We start from the raw sequence: 16,815 nt of genomic DNA, 5'->3' as shown, positions 1-16,815 counted from the left end.
AGCACCAGTACAGTTAATGAGAAACCTGTACTTCTGTGCTTGTTTGTTCTGTCTAAAATGTTTATTTTGGAATAAAGAGGTTAATATAAAAAAAATATTTTGTGTCCGATTCATCGATTAATCGAAAAAATAATCGGCCGATTCATCGATTTTCAAAATAATCGTTAGTTGCAGCCCTAATTGTAAATATCTTTCTTCTTGTAATTGTAAGAACATGATTGAAAGCGGTTATTACGGCATATATAAAAATATAAATCCCACATTTTTATGGAACTGTTATCTTGAAGAAGCCTATTTGTAAATTTTTCACATGTAGTGTTTTTTTCTTTTTTATGGTGGGCTATGATTGCTGTGGCATGCACTCACAGCTGTTCAATAACCTAAGAGCGACTTCCAAGAATGAATGATCACAATATCATTATCACAATAGTACAAGAAAATATAACAATAAGATTGAAAGTCCATATCGCTCAGCCCTATTGGCCTGCCAATATCTTTAAACAATATTGGCATTATTTTCTTGTACCGGAATCGTCTCCTACCCCATGCATGAAGCTTTTACAGGACCGAAGAGCTCCTTTAGTGACAGACAGCTGCACCCTAAATGCACCAGGAAGCGTTAACACAGATCCTTCCTCCCGGCAGCTGTACGACATCACAGTACCCAATAACCTGAATAAGTTGTTGCATACATGCAAAAACTTATTGCAGTTTTTGTCTTAGTCGGTTAAATAACATGCAGCTGTTATTTTTGCACATCTCTGGTGTTGCTGCTATTTTCACCAGCTGCACAGTATTTGTATTGCAAAACATTGTACAGTATTTTATTTGTTTTATTTTTAACTCTCTTACTTATTATGTTATTTTTATACAATTTTTAAGGTCCACATTTGTGTGACCACTTTTGCTATATTATTTTGCTGCTGCAATGCCACAATTTCCCCTTTGTGGAACAATAAAGGGATTTTCTATTCTATTCTATTGGCTCAGATGTGCAAGCCTTTGCAGATTTCTAAGCACATTCAGCAGCCATGCATTGAGATCAGTGCATCCATTGCCACTCCCTCCATTTGTGATCTATTGTTAATTATTTATTTGATTTGATAATATATGTTTCGTTTTTTTCAAATAATTCAAAAGTTCTGCAACATTTGTTGTCATGGCGATTTTTCATATGTAAATGGAGGAAAAGAAATCGATATCAGCCTGAAGAATCGTAAACAAACTACGGTTAATTCTTGTACGACATAAAGTAGATTTGAAAATGTTAATAACAGCTCTATTTTCTACTCTTACATGTTATGTGGTGTTGAAAGCTTGCCATCACCCTAAAGTGAACCAGAATATTTGATAACACGGGAAAAGCAACATGGAATATAAAAGACGTTTTTCCTGCTCTAAATCTATGTACAAACATAACTGTGCCTTTAGAGTTAAACTAATACGTCATCTGGCCAATATTTTTTGCCAATGTTAGAGTTTTTTTTTTCCTTACACATTTTGTTACTCACCAACACACAGGATGTTGAAGCAAAAACCCTGTGTGACCGATTTACTGACCAGCTGGTCAGGGAGGCTGTCAAATCCAACATGGCCGCCCAGGCTTAGGTTACGCTTCTCCTCATTCTGAAAGGAATTAGACAAAACATCAGAGATCTGGTACATTTGAGGAAAACATGGCAAAGATGTCACATTCACATTTTTGTGCAACTAAGCATCAAAGATCTTCTGCTCAGCAAGCAGACGTTAAGCCTATCAGCTATACACACTGACTTAGTTCATCAGCGCCTTCAGGAGGGATGAGTGAGAATAATCCTCCACAGAAAGGACAAGAGACAAGAACAAAGAACGCACGCATGTTCTGAAACCTCCACAGATTTATTTAGGGGTTGAAAATGTATGGAAGCTATGAACATTGTCTAATCATGTACAAATGCCATTTAAAACAAGAGAGTCAGATCGCAACTCATATATTTTTCTCTAAAGAGTTTACAAGAACATAGAGGACACAGTAAAAGCAAAATAAACCTGGCAAACAAAAGCTACAGTAAGCGATTTTTGATTGTGTGCTTGAACTGGAGCAATCAGGGAGCGAGAAGACAGCACCTTGAGATGAATGGAGCCACCCGATCTGGTCTGGCTCAGCCGCGAAGGGCCGCATGCTTGAAGGCTGATGTCACCCGAAACAAGCAGCCAAAAGACAAGAGCTCAGCTTAACGCAAGGGGGAGAGATTGGCTTTGCATACAGACGAGATCTCTTAATAATAAAACTAAGGCGAGAGATCGAAAGCATCTGCAAATTAAAGGTTGAAAATGAGAAGGAAATTGAGTTTAATAATTTAAAGAACATCAGAGAAACATGTTTTGTATGAACTAAAGCAGGGATTAATGATATTTTAACCCATTTATAAAAACACCTATTAAACACATTTATAACTTGGTCACTTGTCTTACATTAAAATAAACAAAACATATCTGGTAAATTTCTATAATTAACCAGTTTTCCTTAGTATATATCTGATCAACCATTCACAGGTATTAAGAGTTATAATGCTTTTTCCAGTCATTTGTTAAGCGGGAAAACTTGAATGCCGTTAACTAAAGCCACGGACACACACACACACACACACACACACACACACACACACACACACACACAAGATAGGAATGTGGAGAAGTCCTTGTTTGTTGTTCACTGTAAACTCAGAGCTTGTTTCACAGCCTTTAGGTTTTCCTGTGGTATTTAGCTTGCTGACTGAACATTGCAGAGATACTAAGATTCTTGTGGGGGGTGGGGGGGCTGGCTAAACTATTATGCCTGGAGAGAAACCCATGCAATTACTCAGAAGCTTCATGAGGGATGGTTTAAAAGGAGGAACTTACATAAGACTTCATTTTATCCAGGAAATGATCTCTTTGAATGGCTGAAGGAGGCGTCCATCAGCATATTTCTTAATATTTCTTAAAAAAAAAAAATACTGTACAAATGAAACTAAAAACTTCCTTCTTTGGTCAACAGAACTCTTAGCTTTTGTGTAGACATCGTTTTTGATCTGTTCATGATATGCATGGGCCTGTACTGTGGTCACCCATAGCGAGCCAGTAGAGTCAGCCTCTGTGTGAATTCAGCTGTTCGGTTAGAGTCTTGGAGGTTTTTTACAGTATTAAATCCCAAAGTTGGGCTAATGGGTCCTTGATCAACTGGGATGATATCTTAAGCTCCACCAAAAAAAAATAAAAAATATTCATAAATCTTTATGGTAAAATGCTCAGATGCACAAGCATCAGTTAAAATGGATAAAACCAATAACTTAGGTTGTTGATGTTTTTAGTAGTGTAATTTCACCCAAGGCTAGTTTATTTAGTAAAGTTTTTGCAAACTAAGGCAGTCGATTTTTTTTCTGATTCGTCGATTAATAACCAGATAGCAAAAGGATTGTAGAGGAGCTGAGCAGCTCCTTTAGTAAAAGACGTTTACACCCTGTTAGTAAAAAGGAGCACTAGCACAGGTCATTCATCGCTTCTGCCATCAGACTACACAATGCAACACTACAACAACAATGACTTGTGCAAAGTATAATGTGCAATATACCATTTGGTACCTTTTTCTTCCTTTTTGGCACCTTCTTCATCTTTTTGACTAGTTAAGCTGATGTAACGAGTACATTTCTCCACTGTGAGATCAACAGAGTCAATCAATCAGTTCCTTAAAGAGGACCTTTTGCTAAATTAAACCAAGTGAAACTAAAACTTTTCCACTTGAGGAGTTCTGATAGAGCACATTGACAAGACGAAAAAGATTTTTATCTTAAATGCAAACTGTATACATATTATTTTACAATTTTGGGTATAACTGCTGCTCAAGGTGGGTTGTTCTGTCAGCTAAATGCATGTTTTATAGTCTCTATAAAAAAGAGAGATTAGTGCACTATATTACTTGACTATTACAATAATTGATTAATCACAATTAATCACAATGATTCTTTTAGCCCTATTGCAAAGTCAACCAATAGTTTGGGTGATGAGTTGACTCTGGTGACATTTTGTAGCTCAGAAACTGAAAAGTTTGGGAATTTGAGAGAACAAGCTTCTAATAAACCCTTTAAAAATATTCAAATGCTCCTCCATTTTTCTAAAAATTAAGAAAACAGACACAGAAAATAGTGGATGACATGTAAGGATTCAGTGCTCAGGTAGAAAGAATCTGCTCACAGGACAACTACTGCTTTTCTGCTTTAAAATCTGCCCATTCTGGAAAAGAATGGGAGAAAAATTAAAGGCTAAAAAACAGTTAAGACTTGGACAGACGTTCACCTTCATGTAGGAGGAAGGAGGATTTGGATAACTAAATGCTAAAGCATTTTGTACAATCATCTTTTCAAATCCACTTTCAGATAGATAGAAAACGATATACCAGTGAGCAGAGTTAAATGCGAGGGCTTTCATGAGTTCATGCTTTTCATGGAGCCAAGTTTTAACATTCTCTGAGAGAAATCTATGAAGCACTCATTAAGAAGAACAAAGTGTCACTCCCACCACAGATTTTTAACTTGCTTAACTTTACCGTCTGATTTATTGAAATGAAGTGTAAAGTCTAACAGTATGGCAGAGCGAATAATCTTGTCTATAATTATAAATTTACATCTCATTTCATAGGGACTTATAGGGATTTCTTCTTTATTTTCTCCTTTATTTTAATTAGTATTTAATAGAACTTACAGAATAAATTGCTAAAGGATATGCTTTTTTATAAATTCGGAACATTGTAAAAAAAAGAAAAAAAAAGAAATGCGTCATGTTTTTGAAACCCCTTTTTTATACAACGAGACATTCAAGGGAATGTTTTTAACAAAATGCACACTTGGTTGGTAGCTGATTGATAAAAAAACAATAAAGTTTAAGTTAATTCTATCAATAACCTTCGCCACCAACTTATTTAAGTAAAAAAAAAAAAAACAAGCTTAAGTATTTAAAATAGAATCCATCCATTTTTCTTAGTAATACTTAATCAGAATAATTGATCAAATATTTGCAGCCCTGCCTATTTCTTATGGAATTTGAGCCATTTTGCAAAGAATTTGGAAAGAATTTGGAAAATGGGGGAATGGTGGCCTAGGGCATAGAGCTTTGAATCCTGAGGTTGAGAGTTTGAAACCCACTCCCACAGACTGCCACCTTGGATCCAAAAAGACCAACCCGCCCCGGGCGCTACAAATGGTAGCCCACTGCTCCACAAGAGGATGGGTTGAATGCAGAGGTTGAATTTCATTGCGCTGTAGTTGTGACAGTGCAATGACAATCTAATACTGGGGGAAAAAAAGAAAAATAATAATATACAAAGATTTCAGTTTATAGATGTGCAAATATTGACCATACAACAAGAGGCTTGCAGTTGTAAGGGCAAAGTGGCTATAATGAGCCCCAGTTTATTTCTATCCATCTGTGTATGTGTGCGCTGTGTTCACGTCACACTTTCTTCAATTTTTATGAGCAAAAACGCTTAAAAACTATTCAACTTTTTCCTTCCATATAATAATATTATACTACTTCATATTGTGCTGCCACATTTGAATAAAAATATATAGAAAAAAAATACAGATTGTGGTTTTAATATGACGATATGTAGAGCTCAAAGAGTATAAATACTTCTGTAAGGGAAGGTAAACAGCTTTAAGAAGAAAACGGGCCCTTTAAACTTTGCTTCTGTTCTTCACTAAAACCCAAATGGTAAAACTGTATAATTCAAAAGAACAACAAGGATTCTGAGTCAGATAATAATATAGGATTAACCTCCTACACCAAACCAGATTGATCTAGTCTGTGTCATCTATATAGTAGAAACACATCAGAGGCAGATGGGTTCTGTGACTGAATGATGCAAACGGAAACTGACCCTACAGACCAAACCAAGTGTTATCTTTTAGACCGAGCAGAACTGCAGACGTGGACATCGAGCCTCCAGCTGGGTTTTCACCATGTCATTCAACACTGGACTAAATTACAACCTACTCAATCTTTCACTTTTTTTTTTACATCAGCAGAAACAAAACATTTAAAGGTTTCCTGCAAACAAAATCCAGCAATTTTCCATTGTTTTAATCAAGTATTTTATACATCTTATTTCAAATTTCTTTCCAGATGGGAAAGTGGGAGCCAGACTAATCCCACCACATGTACACAACAAAGTAAAAAAAAAACATAATCTGTAAGCTCAGCATGCAGAGAGGACACAATTAATAAAAAAAATAAATATATACCACACCATCAGACGTACGTTTACCCATCAGTTACAATCAGACCACTGTGAGCAACCATGAAGAATCAGCTTCCACAAACCCGTGCTCCATCGACAGCGTGAAATATGAAAGGAATTAATATCTTATGGTTGTCTCCACTGTATCACCAGACAGAAAGGGAAAGGGTGCAAAGAGAAACCCTAAGGCGCTTTAAAGTCAAATGAGGCGCAAACAATATGGGTAAGTATAATTTTATTAAAGCCTAGCAGGCTTATAAATGACAAAGTTTAGAAATGGATTTTCTTATTTTCCACTTATGAAACCGAGAGGTAAGCTGCAGATTAATGAGGATCTCAAAAGAGTTATCTCTATTACAAAAGACACAATGATAAAAAAGAAAAATAAAATAAAATAAAACTAATAAGTGCATAATTGGGTGGGTTATAAAATAGAATAATCTTTTTTTTTTTAATAGAATAATGATAATTAGGGCTTCAGTTATTGACTCTCTTAGTAATTGATTAATCTTAGCTGATATCACACCAATATAGATATCCAATTAATCACTATTAATACTAGACTTTAACCGCTCAACCAGGCGCGCTCGGTAAACAGACGGATTTTCATGTGATTGGTCACGATCAGCCACCGTCATTATGGAGACCGTAGATTTTGAGCGCCGGTTGTTGCGTTGTTACGTTTTTTTCTGAGCAAACACTCATCTTTCTCCTGCATTGGTCCATGTTTCTTTTGGTCAGGGTGCAACTCAACGGGTGAACAAATCACCTGGACAAAAGAGGTAAGGGGAGACGGCATTCTGAGCCCAGACAGAAGCAGCGATGAATCAGTGTGAGAACACCAGGAGAGAGAGCCCCATGAACGGTGGCCAGCCGTGCCCCCATCTGGAACCAAGGAACCACAGCAGTAGAGCGGAAGAGCACCGGGAAAACAGCACCAAGGTGAGGAGAGGCTACAGTTCACCAAGGCTAGCTAGGCTACCTGAAGAGGCACAGAGGAAGATTGGCTAAATCCGCTGGGGAAACTGTTCACTGATGGCGGGGGAGAGGCCACTGCTGGCCGGGAGTAGGACAGCCGTGTTTTGGAGAAGCCAGCCAGGGAGAGGCTATGGCTAGCTGAGGTTAGCCTCTAGATGCTAACGTCTGGAGGTGGAAAAATGACAGTGGGGGATCAATGAACAGAGTGGGGAGAGAAGGGGACTGGTCATCAGTGTCTGCATTGGAGCTATGATGATGAAACAGTCCTTTAGGGCTAAAATAAAACAGCTTTTTAAAACCCACCTTTTAAAAGAATTCTCCACCTCATCCTTTATTTTATTTTTTTTATATTATTTTCTCCATCTTCCTTTTTTTTAATGCTCGTCTCCACTGCCTCCTTCAATAAAAGAATGGATGATTCAAAAAACTTCGTCTCCTATATTTCGATACCTAATGATACAATGTCAATGTAAATGAGAGAGCAGTATTGAAGAATTTATGGATTTCATGCTGTGATCGGCAAATTCTGATATTAGTGATTTCAACCTCAAAATTTAAAAAAATGAATCATGAAAAATACAAATCTTTGACAGCCAAACATGGCTTTTCATTAACAATAAAAAAGGACAAATATTGTTCAGTCATGACAACTATAAACAATGAAAACGAAGTACCAACATGACTGAATAATAGGACCAAATCCTAAAATGCTTCAACATTTTACTTCAGTTTCACCTGACGGCCATCTAAGTGCTCTGCTTTCATGCCCATGTTGTCACGGCAGCATGCTTTAATGGAACACCTGTGTTCATCAGACAATCTAGTAAATACCTTTGCACAAAAATCAAGTCGGCTGTTTGTGTATTTATGCAAAGTTTTGTGTTTTTTCCCCTACACTGATTCAGTCTTTGCGACGAACAGAAATGTGTCAGACATTACAAGAATGATTAACTTGTCTTCCAGCTGCCAAGCAAACCCACACACCTGCCTCGTCTCTGTCATGTTTTTAAGCAATCTGAAAGCCGGATCCACTTCACTGCTGCTCTTATTTATGAGCATCTCCTTCTTTGCACAATTTGGCATCAAACTGACATGTTTTCCTGCTTAATTTAATAGAACTTGTGTCTTTAGTTGTTATAGGGCAAACTGAAAGTCAAATGCAAACACAGCCTATGACTGTGTTGAGATTGAGTCATGTCTAGTTGTTGAGAAGTTAAGAATGTCTGGAGGAGTTCTGAATGAAGTATTGCATGTTAAAATCCACTTGGGTTTGTGAGAAAAGGACCACATGATAATCTCAACAACAAACCAGCACTCACAAGTCAAAGACGTAATGGCTGCTGACAGGTTTTTCCTGTCTGATGGCTGCTAGGTCGTTTCAGCCAGCTAGATGAGGAGGTTTTTATTACGAATTAAAGAAGAAAAAACTTTTTATTGGTCAAGATGTTTCCTCAAAGCAGCTCGCACCAACCACTCCTAGAGATCTGACTGGTATGCCAACACTCTCCTACACCCACTCTGGCCAGCAGGGATGTTGTAACAGCAAAAAAATGTTGACAGTTGAGATTTCAACGTCACACATGCAGTCAGGAGTTAGAAAATAACAAGGGATTAAAACTAGTTTCTTTATGGTAATTATTACGCATAACATCTATTAAAGCTGCAGCGACTCCTCAATGATCATTCAGGAGAGGAAAAAGCTAAACTAGACCAATGTGAGGAGACTGAGGGGAAGTATTTTTATGAGGTAGATGAACTTTGCTTTTGGAAAATACAGAAACATTCCTGATGCTGATCCAAGGAAATCACACATATCAGGTCAATGTTTGGACTAAGGGTTCCTACGCCTTCATCCTAACACCTTTTCCAGACTTTGCTGTTAGAGTTCCCAGTTTTACTTTTCATTTTATTGTAATAAACATAAAAGACTGAAATACGAAGCCCCCCAACATGGATGGAGAGAGAAAAAAATGAAAGGTTTCAAACCGTAGGGCAGAAAGACGGAAAGGCCGAAGGCAGGGTGAGAGTAAAGAAAGGAAAGAATGCAGGAAAAACTGAAGTAAAGAAGGAAAATGAAAGGAGGGACAGAAACCTTTTCTCCAAAACCACAACGTTTGCGTCACACTTTGAACTTTAGCATCTTAACTCCAAGGTGTGGGCATCAACGGCTGCAAGAGTCCATCCTTTGTTACACTTAATCTACTTACAAATCGGATGCAATTACTCATGAAAAATGAGAAAAGAAGCATTAAATTTCTTTTGCTGCACTATGATTTCTCTATAATTTCAGACAAACATCATCCAAAGACTCAGCAAAATCTCCATGACCTAAAAATTCTGCCACTCATGTATCATTCATCAGATGGAAAGCAGAAAAACTGCCATGATGTAATGTCTGCTAGTTTATGTCCCCCGTAATTAAATTCTGCTAGATAAGTCATTCAGATGGAAATTCATGCCCACACCTGACCTAGGTCTAATCAGTGACCCAAAGCGCAGAAAAAGCAGCGTTAAAAAATGGAGGCTTAAAAAAAACTAATAAAAAAGAAACTATGGGTTAAGTACAAGAGATAAACCAACTTTCATATCCTAAGTTACAGCTTCCTCTAAAGTTTTCCCTTATATGACAGGCATTGTTTCAAAGGTTTAGAGCATCACTACATCTAATCATTACAAACAAACTGTGGGGCCTGCAGAGGTTGTGTACAAATACACGAGCGGAAAGTCAGAAACAGCTTTAACAGTTATTTATAGGGTACCGTTGATCAGAGGAACAATTGAACTGAAGACTATTAAATGTATATGTATATGTATATGTATATATATATATATATATATATATATATATATATATATATGCCACTTAGAGAACAAAATAAAGGCATCAATGATGCATGGGCAGTGGACAACAACACTCCTGAGATCACCGTCACAGTTACTGAGAATTAAATATTTACCTAAAGTCTGGTTTTTATTTTCTACATGCATTTCTACAACATCACAATATATGTTGTAAAATGACAAATGTTTTATTGTTACTGAGTTCATGCAATAAACCTCGAGCTAGAGCACATGTGACCACTTCTTGGTTGCTTGTCACTTTGCTTTAAGCCCTCTGTGCAGCTAATTTCAGTCTAAGCATGCAGTACTCAAGGGAAAGGCCATATTCTTCAGGGTCAGTGAAGCACTGTACATGCTGGATACGTTACGGGGCGTTTTGTTATATAAGCGTTTAAAAATAGAGATCGCTCTTTCATGGTACACAATCTGATGCCTTTCGCTGAGTGAAAACGATGAAAATAACTGATCAGTCAGGCCTCATCGACCCCTTCCAGCGTTTCCTGCACAGAAATTCCTCCCAAAGCTCCCATTTCCATCAGATGGGATCGATGTGGACCAACAGTCTGACAGACCACATGTCTCTATCAATTGCTGCACATAATTAACAGCCCTGGCTTTACACAGAGAGGCAGGGGGGCATGACAGTTTGCTCAATGTGGTCTCACTTAGTTCACAAAGTCAGACAGGAAGTCAGTCAGGCAGCTGCAAACTCTGGCCTGTTCCCCTGCATTCTCAGCATTTCTCGCTAATCAATCCTCTCGTTTTGTATTCCTATAGGAACATTTTGAAAATCACAGCTCTGCAAGATCTTCTGGAACCACAGCAGGACTCAGTTCTACATTAAAAAGTTTGAATTGAGCAGAATCGCTGTGTTCTCCTTATGTTTTTGGATCCACTCCTTCCTTCTTCGAAGGCGTGTTGCACCGCTAAGCAGCAGGATTGTGTTCTTAATCTCTTTATCTCAGTGCTGCTTACTGTCCAGTTCAGGAACCTTTTCAAGCATCTGCCAGAAAAGTTAATCCGCACTCTTTAAATCCTCATCGTTTGCACCGGCCACTCCACTATGATGTATTCTCTCTCTCATACTATTATTAGAGGGCATTACTCAGGTTTTCCATAAACTGTGCTGTCCCACCCTGCTGTCGTTCCATTGGGTCACACCTGAATAGTTACACCATATCAAAATGAGGATAAAACCAAACCAGCTCCACCCTACTTCTGCTATCCTCCACAGAGAAAACCTGTTGGCTTTAGCATCATGCTATTCAAACCTTAATATTTACGCACTAAAGGTTTTACACCTGATATAATAAGTGCGCCTTAAAAAACACACAATGCCTTTTACTTTGTATTTTTTTCCGTTTTATGCCACGGAAGAAGAACTGAGATTTTCTCAAATCTACTGTAAGCCAGTGTTAGACGCACTATACGCCCAAATCAGAAGTAAGCAACTGTTAATGGGAGAAAAAATAATCAGCTTCACTGCTGACTCTTTAAAAAGTTTATATGAAAAAAAAAAAGTATAATACCGTAAATTTTGGACTATTAGCCACACCTGAATATAAGCCGCAGAAGCTAAATTGCATGATTTGTACATATACAAGCCGTACCGGACTATAAACCGCAGGTTTTTATGTTTAATTACCATATGGTTCGTGCACAGAGAGGATTGTTGGGAAAGAGGCAACTGTTTGGGGAAGCTCCTATTTATTAACATTTCAACACAATTGAATTGAGACAACTCTTCCTGCTGGCATCTCCAACGTCTCACCATTGACTCGTTGATTCCAAGGTTACATGCAGCGGTTCCATTTCCTTTGTTTACTGCCAAATTGACTGCCTTTAACTTTAAAGCTGCATCATATGCATTTCAATGTTTGTCTTCCATAATGAGTGTGTCACAAAAACTGTCTCGCGCTCGCAATGTCCGTCTTTCTCGGAGTCTGCTTCCGGAGGACGTCCGCATTCCCGCGCGCGCGGCTACTTGTGTGTTGAGGCAAATGTGACGTCAACATGGTGGATGGTGAAATACATAGATTTAGGTACCGTATTACCCTAGTGGCCATTAGCTGTAAAAGTCCATAGATAAGACGCATTGTTATATAAGCCGCAAGGTCGAAAAAGAGTCGAAAAATGGGGGAAAAGTTGCAGCTTATAGTCTGAAAATTACGGTATTAACTCTCACAAAGCAAGGCAGCAGCCGCCTGACTGACTCCCCTCGATGTGGAGGAGCAGCAGCTCTGCCTATTTTTTAAGGAACGCTCATTTCAGCCGCTTATATCTTGGATCTCGCTCTTTCAGTCGTGATCCAGCTGTCATGACCACAGGTGAAGGCAGGATTATAGCCTGATAAAGTCAGCCTTGCATTTTGTTTCAGCTCTTTCTTCACCATAACAGAACTGTCCACATTAGAGCCGCACTGATTCTATCATGTTGATCTCCAGCTCCATTTTCCAATCACTTGTGAAAAGGACCCTGAGACACTGAGAATGTTTCACTGTCCTCTAACCTGGAGGTACAGCCAATCCTGGACTCAGACTTGGAGCTGTGAACCTTCCCAGCTGGATGGAGTCACCCGTTAAAAAGCAGAGAAAAAATCCACTGATGCCTAAACCAGACCTCCTCCAGCTCTTGGCAGCACCTAGAAATCCTGTCTAAGACTTATGAACATCATCACTGACTTTTTATTCCTTTACCCAAATGCACAATATATTTAGCTTTATGGTACAAGTAAAAAAAAATACTTAGAAAAACCTATCAGTCTGTTTCTGGTTGCATTGTTTTCATAAAATATCTAAATGTAGAATACATTAAAATAAGTTATCTTTACTTAAAGTCAAATTATTTTCATCAAACTCCATTAAAAATATCAATCACAGAAATTATTTTCTAAATATATAGAGAGAGATATTATTCAACACAATTATAACCACCTTTTCAATAACAAGTAGTTATAATTTGCCTTTTGATACATGAGCCTTGAGTTAAACATAGAATAAAGCCTGGCTATGAACATGATTGGTGGAACTGTTACTAGGTTACCACCAATCAGTATGAAGCTAATAGCAAACTTTCTTAGTGATGAAACTTTTTGCTGGGCGGAGAAAAAATTTAAAAACCACCTTTCTGAGGGTGTAGTACTATATTTCCAAATGTAATCTCTTTGCTCCTTTTACAGACATCTCAAAGACTCGATGCCCAAGTTTTCCTTCACCAAAGCCAAATTCTGCCTAAATATCAGAAATGTTAGTCAGTATTCATATTTCCAAGCAAATATATCCACCATTAAATCAGGAGATCTGATAGATAAACACACACTTTTTCAGCCTTATCAAGAAATAAAAGCAATTTACAGCCTTATTTTAGCATTTCATCAAGAAACCTTTTTTTAAGCGGATAAATATCCCATCTTTGTAAGTTAATCATGACATTTAGGCTGAATGAAGGAACTGTTATGATCATATACTGCAACGATAAGAAAATCAGCTTCTTTTTATCATTTTTCGTCGAGTTGGGGTTCAAGTACCTTAAATATCCCATCGTTAAATTATAAATATAAATTACCCCAGAATGTCAGTTTAACCCTTTATAGGGCAAGTTACGGTTTTTGATCACTTGCATACCCCTCACTAATGGAGTCCCCCCCGTCACTCAGTGAAATCTAGAAGCAAAAGATCTATATCCAGCCAAAGATACTGCTACATGGCTGTACATCTTATTTTAGCATTTGACCAATTAGATGCGCCCTTAAATCAGGCATCCCCAATGTCGGTCCTCGGGGGCCGCTGTCCTGCAGGTTTTAGAGGTTTCCTTGCTTCAGCACAGCTGATTTTAATTACAAGCTGATTAACAGGCCTTTGCTCAATTACAATCATCATAATCAGCTGTGCTAAAGCAGGGAAACCTCTAAATCCTGCAGGACAGCGGCCCCCGAGGACCGACTTTGGGGATGCCTGCCTTAAATGATATATAAATGATTACCCACTGTTGATTAAGTTGGAAAAAAAAGTTAACAAGCCAGCATTCATAACATGTAGGCGAATCACTGTCCCCCAGACATCCACGGTTATATTTTTTATATTTATATATTTTTTTTAAAACAAAGCAGCGCGTGTATGACGTCATCCGCGTGCGCCTGACTGGAGTTGTGACAGGCAGGCGGGCCACAGGCGGCTACGCTCTACCCCTTATATTCATTCGGATAGCTAACCTAAATCGTTCAATTCCATTTGGAGAGCGAGATCATCTGCGGTAGCAGCACTAAACATCTTCCAGGCATGTGAGAAAAACTAGCAGCAGTTCAGCCGACAGGGTGAATGAACGGTAGCTGGCGCACACGGATGACGTCATACACATGCAGCTTTGTTTTTAAAATATATAAATATAAAAAATATAACCGCGGATGTCTGGGGGACAGGGATTCGCCTACATGTTATAAATGCTGGCGTACCATAAATAATAAATTATGAACAGTTTAATTTGTGCCTTCAACTCGTTGCCCATAGGAAGATGTTACTTGCATATAACCTAACGGAATATCTTCAGAACGGCTCCAAACGACATAAAACTCATATGGGTGAGTAGAACATGATGTAATAACGTAAAATCAAGGGCCCAATGTAAAAAAATGACGTTCCCCTTTAATATATCCGGGCAAGTTGGCGTTTCTTATTCCCTTGACATTCATTATTGCCATGAAAATCTCCATATTTTTTGAATGTTACAGAGTTAATAAGGTCTTATCCTGGATTCCAATAACACACTAGAAGAATGATCTAAAAATTAGTGAAAATGTCTAAAAATAAGACATAATTTACTCTTAATTTGAGGAGACTGCATTTTTTTCCTTATTTTAAATGTTCAATTTACATTCAATTTACTGCTCAACTCAAGAAAAACAATACACTTATTTTTAACCAAAACAGACTTACTTCCTGAGCTATCTCTATAGTTATGCTGCTATAGGTTTAGACTTCTGGAGGACATAGGGACCCCCACTACATCATTCTGCCTCTACTCTCCCAATCTACAGAATCTGTTAGTTCAATATTTAACGTTATGCTCTCTCTGCTTTTTCTCATGGTAGCTTCATCTGGTCTGTTCCTGTTTGGCTGTGACTCCATCATGGAGAGAAATATCAGCTGTGCTGCTTTCATCAACACCCTTGTTTATAGATGCTGGAGATCGGCCTGTTTTCCAATGTGGTCCTGTTTCTCTGACCGTGATTGGCTGGATGTGCTCTCTTTATCCTCTGACATGGGAGCTGGCTCGGAGCTCATCTGCCTGGCTGTGTGTTTCCTGGACGGTGCCGCCTTTTACATTTGCTTTCTGTATATCTGCTTCTGTCTCCTTAAACCCCAGTCGGCCTCGGTAGATGGCCGCTCACACTAAGCCTGGTTCTGCTTGAGGTCACTTCCTGTTACAAGGGAGTTTTTCCTCTCCACTGTCGCTACAAGCATGCTTAGTGTGAGGCATTGCATTCGAGTCAATGAGTCGATGCAATTAGCTGGTTTTCCATAGATAGAAAACTTTGAATCAATCTGACTGTATGATCTGGTGAACTGTAAAGTGCACTCTTTCACAGAGAGCCCTATAAAGGGTTAATAAACCCAATTATTTTCAACCTAAATGCATTAATATTTTTAAGTATCACTTTCCAATTTGCACGTCAAATCATTCACTTTGCAGCGTTTATTTTATTGGTAATAGTTCTTCTAACATCTCTCATGGTTTCCTTCTCTCCAGAGGAGACTCTTTGATGTTAGCATCAGAATATTTACAACATGTCCGACCAAATAAACCGGAGAGGTAACTATGCTTAAGTTAGCAATAGCAGCCGCACTGAGTCACCGTCACAGAAATCACTTCCACCATCACGCCTGATCCACAGACTCCATGAGCGGGGTTAGGCTTTAGCTTACCCGCCTGCTCACACATTCACCGACCAGGTGTTTCTGATAAATGCCGCACTTTGACACACTCCGGGATTTCAACAAAAAAAAAAGCAAAGCGCTCTGTCATTTACTTACCGAAAATACGTCCACGTCCGTGGCAGCCATGGTGTGGAATGTGTGTTAACGGCGTGCTGAGAGGCAGACTGAGCAGAAGCGAAAGGGAACTGCCCTCCTCTCCTCTCTCCCTACTTAGCCTGCTAGACTAACTGAAGGCGAGCTGACAGGGATGGGAAGAGAGAGAGGGACACCAGGCTGCGGGGAGCTGCTAGCTGCTCAAAGACCAGACTTGACAAGATAATACCCTGCTGAGTTCTTTCTTCTTCTTCTTGTGAAGTTTTATGGCGGTTGGCAAACTAGTTAAAAGTGCAATAACTGCCACCAGCTGATAAGGAGTTAAACAAGGAAACAGGAAACAATACTCAAATAAATAAATAAATCCTAAACTGTTAAACTTAACCCAACTTAAAAAATTCTTAATCAAAATCGTGCTCATAATTTTTATTTGTCTTTTAAGTTATCATCACTCATCACTGCAAGATACTTTTCTGCAGCTTTCACTGTTATTTTTATTTTTTGTTTTCCTTGTCGTCTGAGCACTACAGTTGATCACTTCTACCATGAAAAGAAAAAAAAAATCTTTTTTTTTTTTAACAATCAATTAATCTTCTTCAATCTTTGGACACTGCTCCAGAGGTTTTCATTTACTGAACTGCTGGTTTGGGTCTTCTTTTTCTTCTTCTTCTTGTCTATAAAAGCGGATCGCAAGCAACTTTAAGGCGGATACCGCCA

At 38.5% G+C, this 16,815-nt stretch overlaps 1 protein-coding gene across 2 annotated transcripts in view; it reads right to left on the bottom strand.

Annotated features, from left to right (window-relative positions):
* Positions 1-16,281, bottom strand: part of LOC107104784 (septin-8-A) — a 51,294-nt gene extending 35,013 nt beyond the window's left edge. Inside the window, exons 1-2 of one of the 2 annotated variants that reach the window (XM_015404874.1) lie at positions 16,102-16,281; positions 1,512-1,626 (exon numbers count right to left, since the gene is read on the bottom strand). In XM_015404874.1, the coding sequence (XP_015260360.1) occupies positions 1,512-1,626; positions 16,102-16,131 (145 nt within the window). In that variant the 5' untranslated portion in view covers positions 16,132-16,281. The remainder of the gene's footprint in view (positions 1-1,511; positions 1,627-16,101) is intronic. The other variant, XM_015404882.1, reaches the window with a different exon arrangement.
* Between the last annotated feature and the right edge of the window lie 534 nt (positions 16,282-16,815).

The sequence above is a fragment of the Cyprinodon variegatus genome, unplaced genomic scaffold (genome assembly GCF_000732505.1).
Source record: "Cyprinodon variegatus isolate N-32 unplaced genomic scaffold, C_variegatus-1.0 Scaffold36, whole genome shotgun sequence".
Classification (NCBI taxonomy): Eukaryota; Metazoa; Chordata; class Actinopteri; order Cyprinodontiformes; family Cyprinodontidae; genus Cyprinodon; species Cyprinodon variegatus.
The sequence above is the reverse complement of the archived record's forward strand: the minus strand, read 5'-3'. Positions and strand labels throughout refer to the sequence as shown.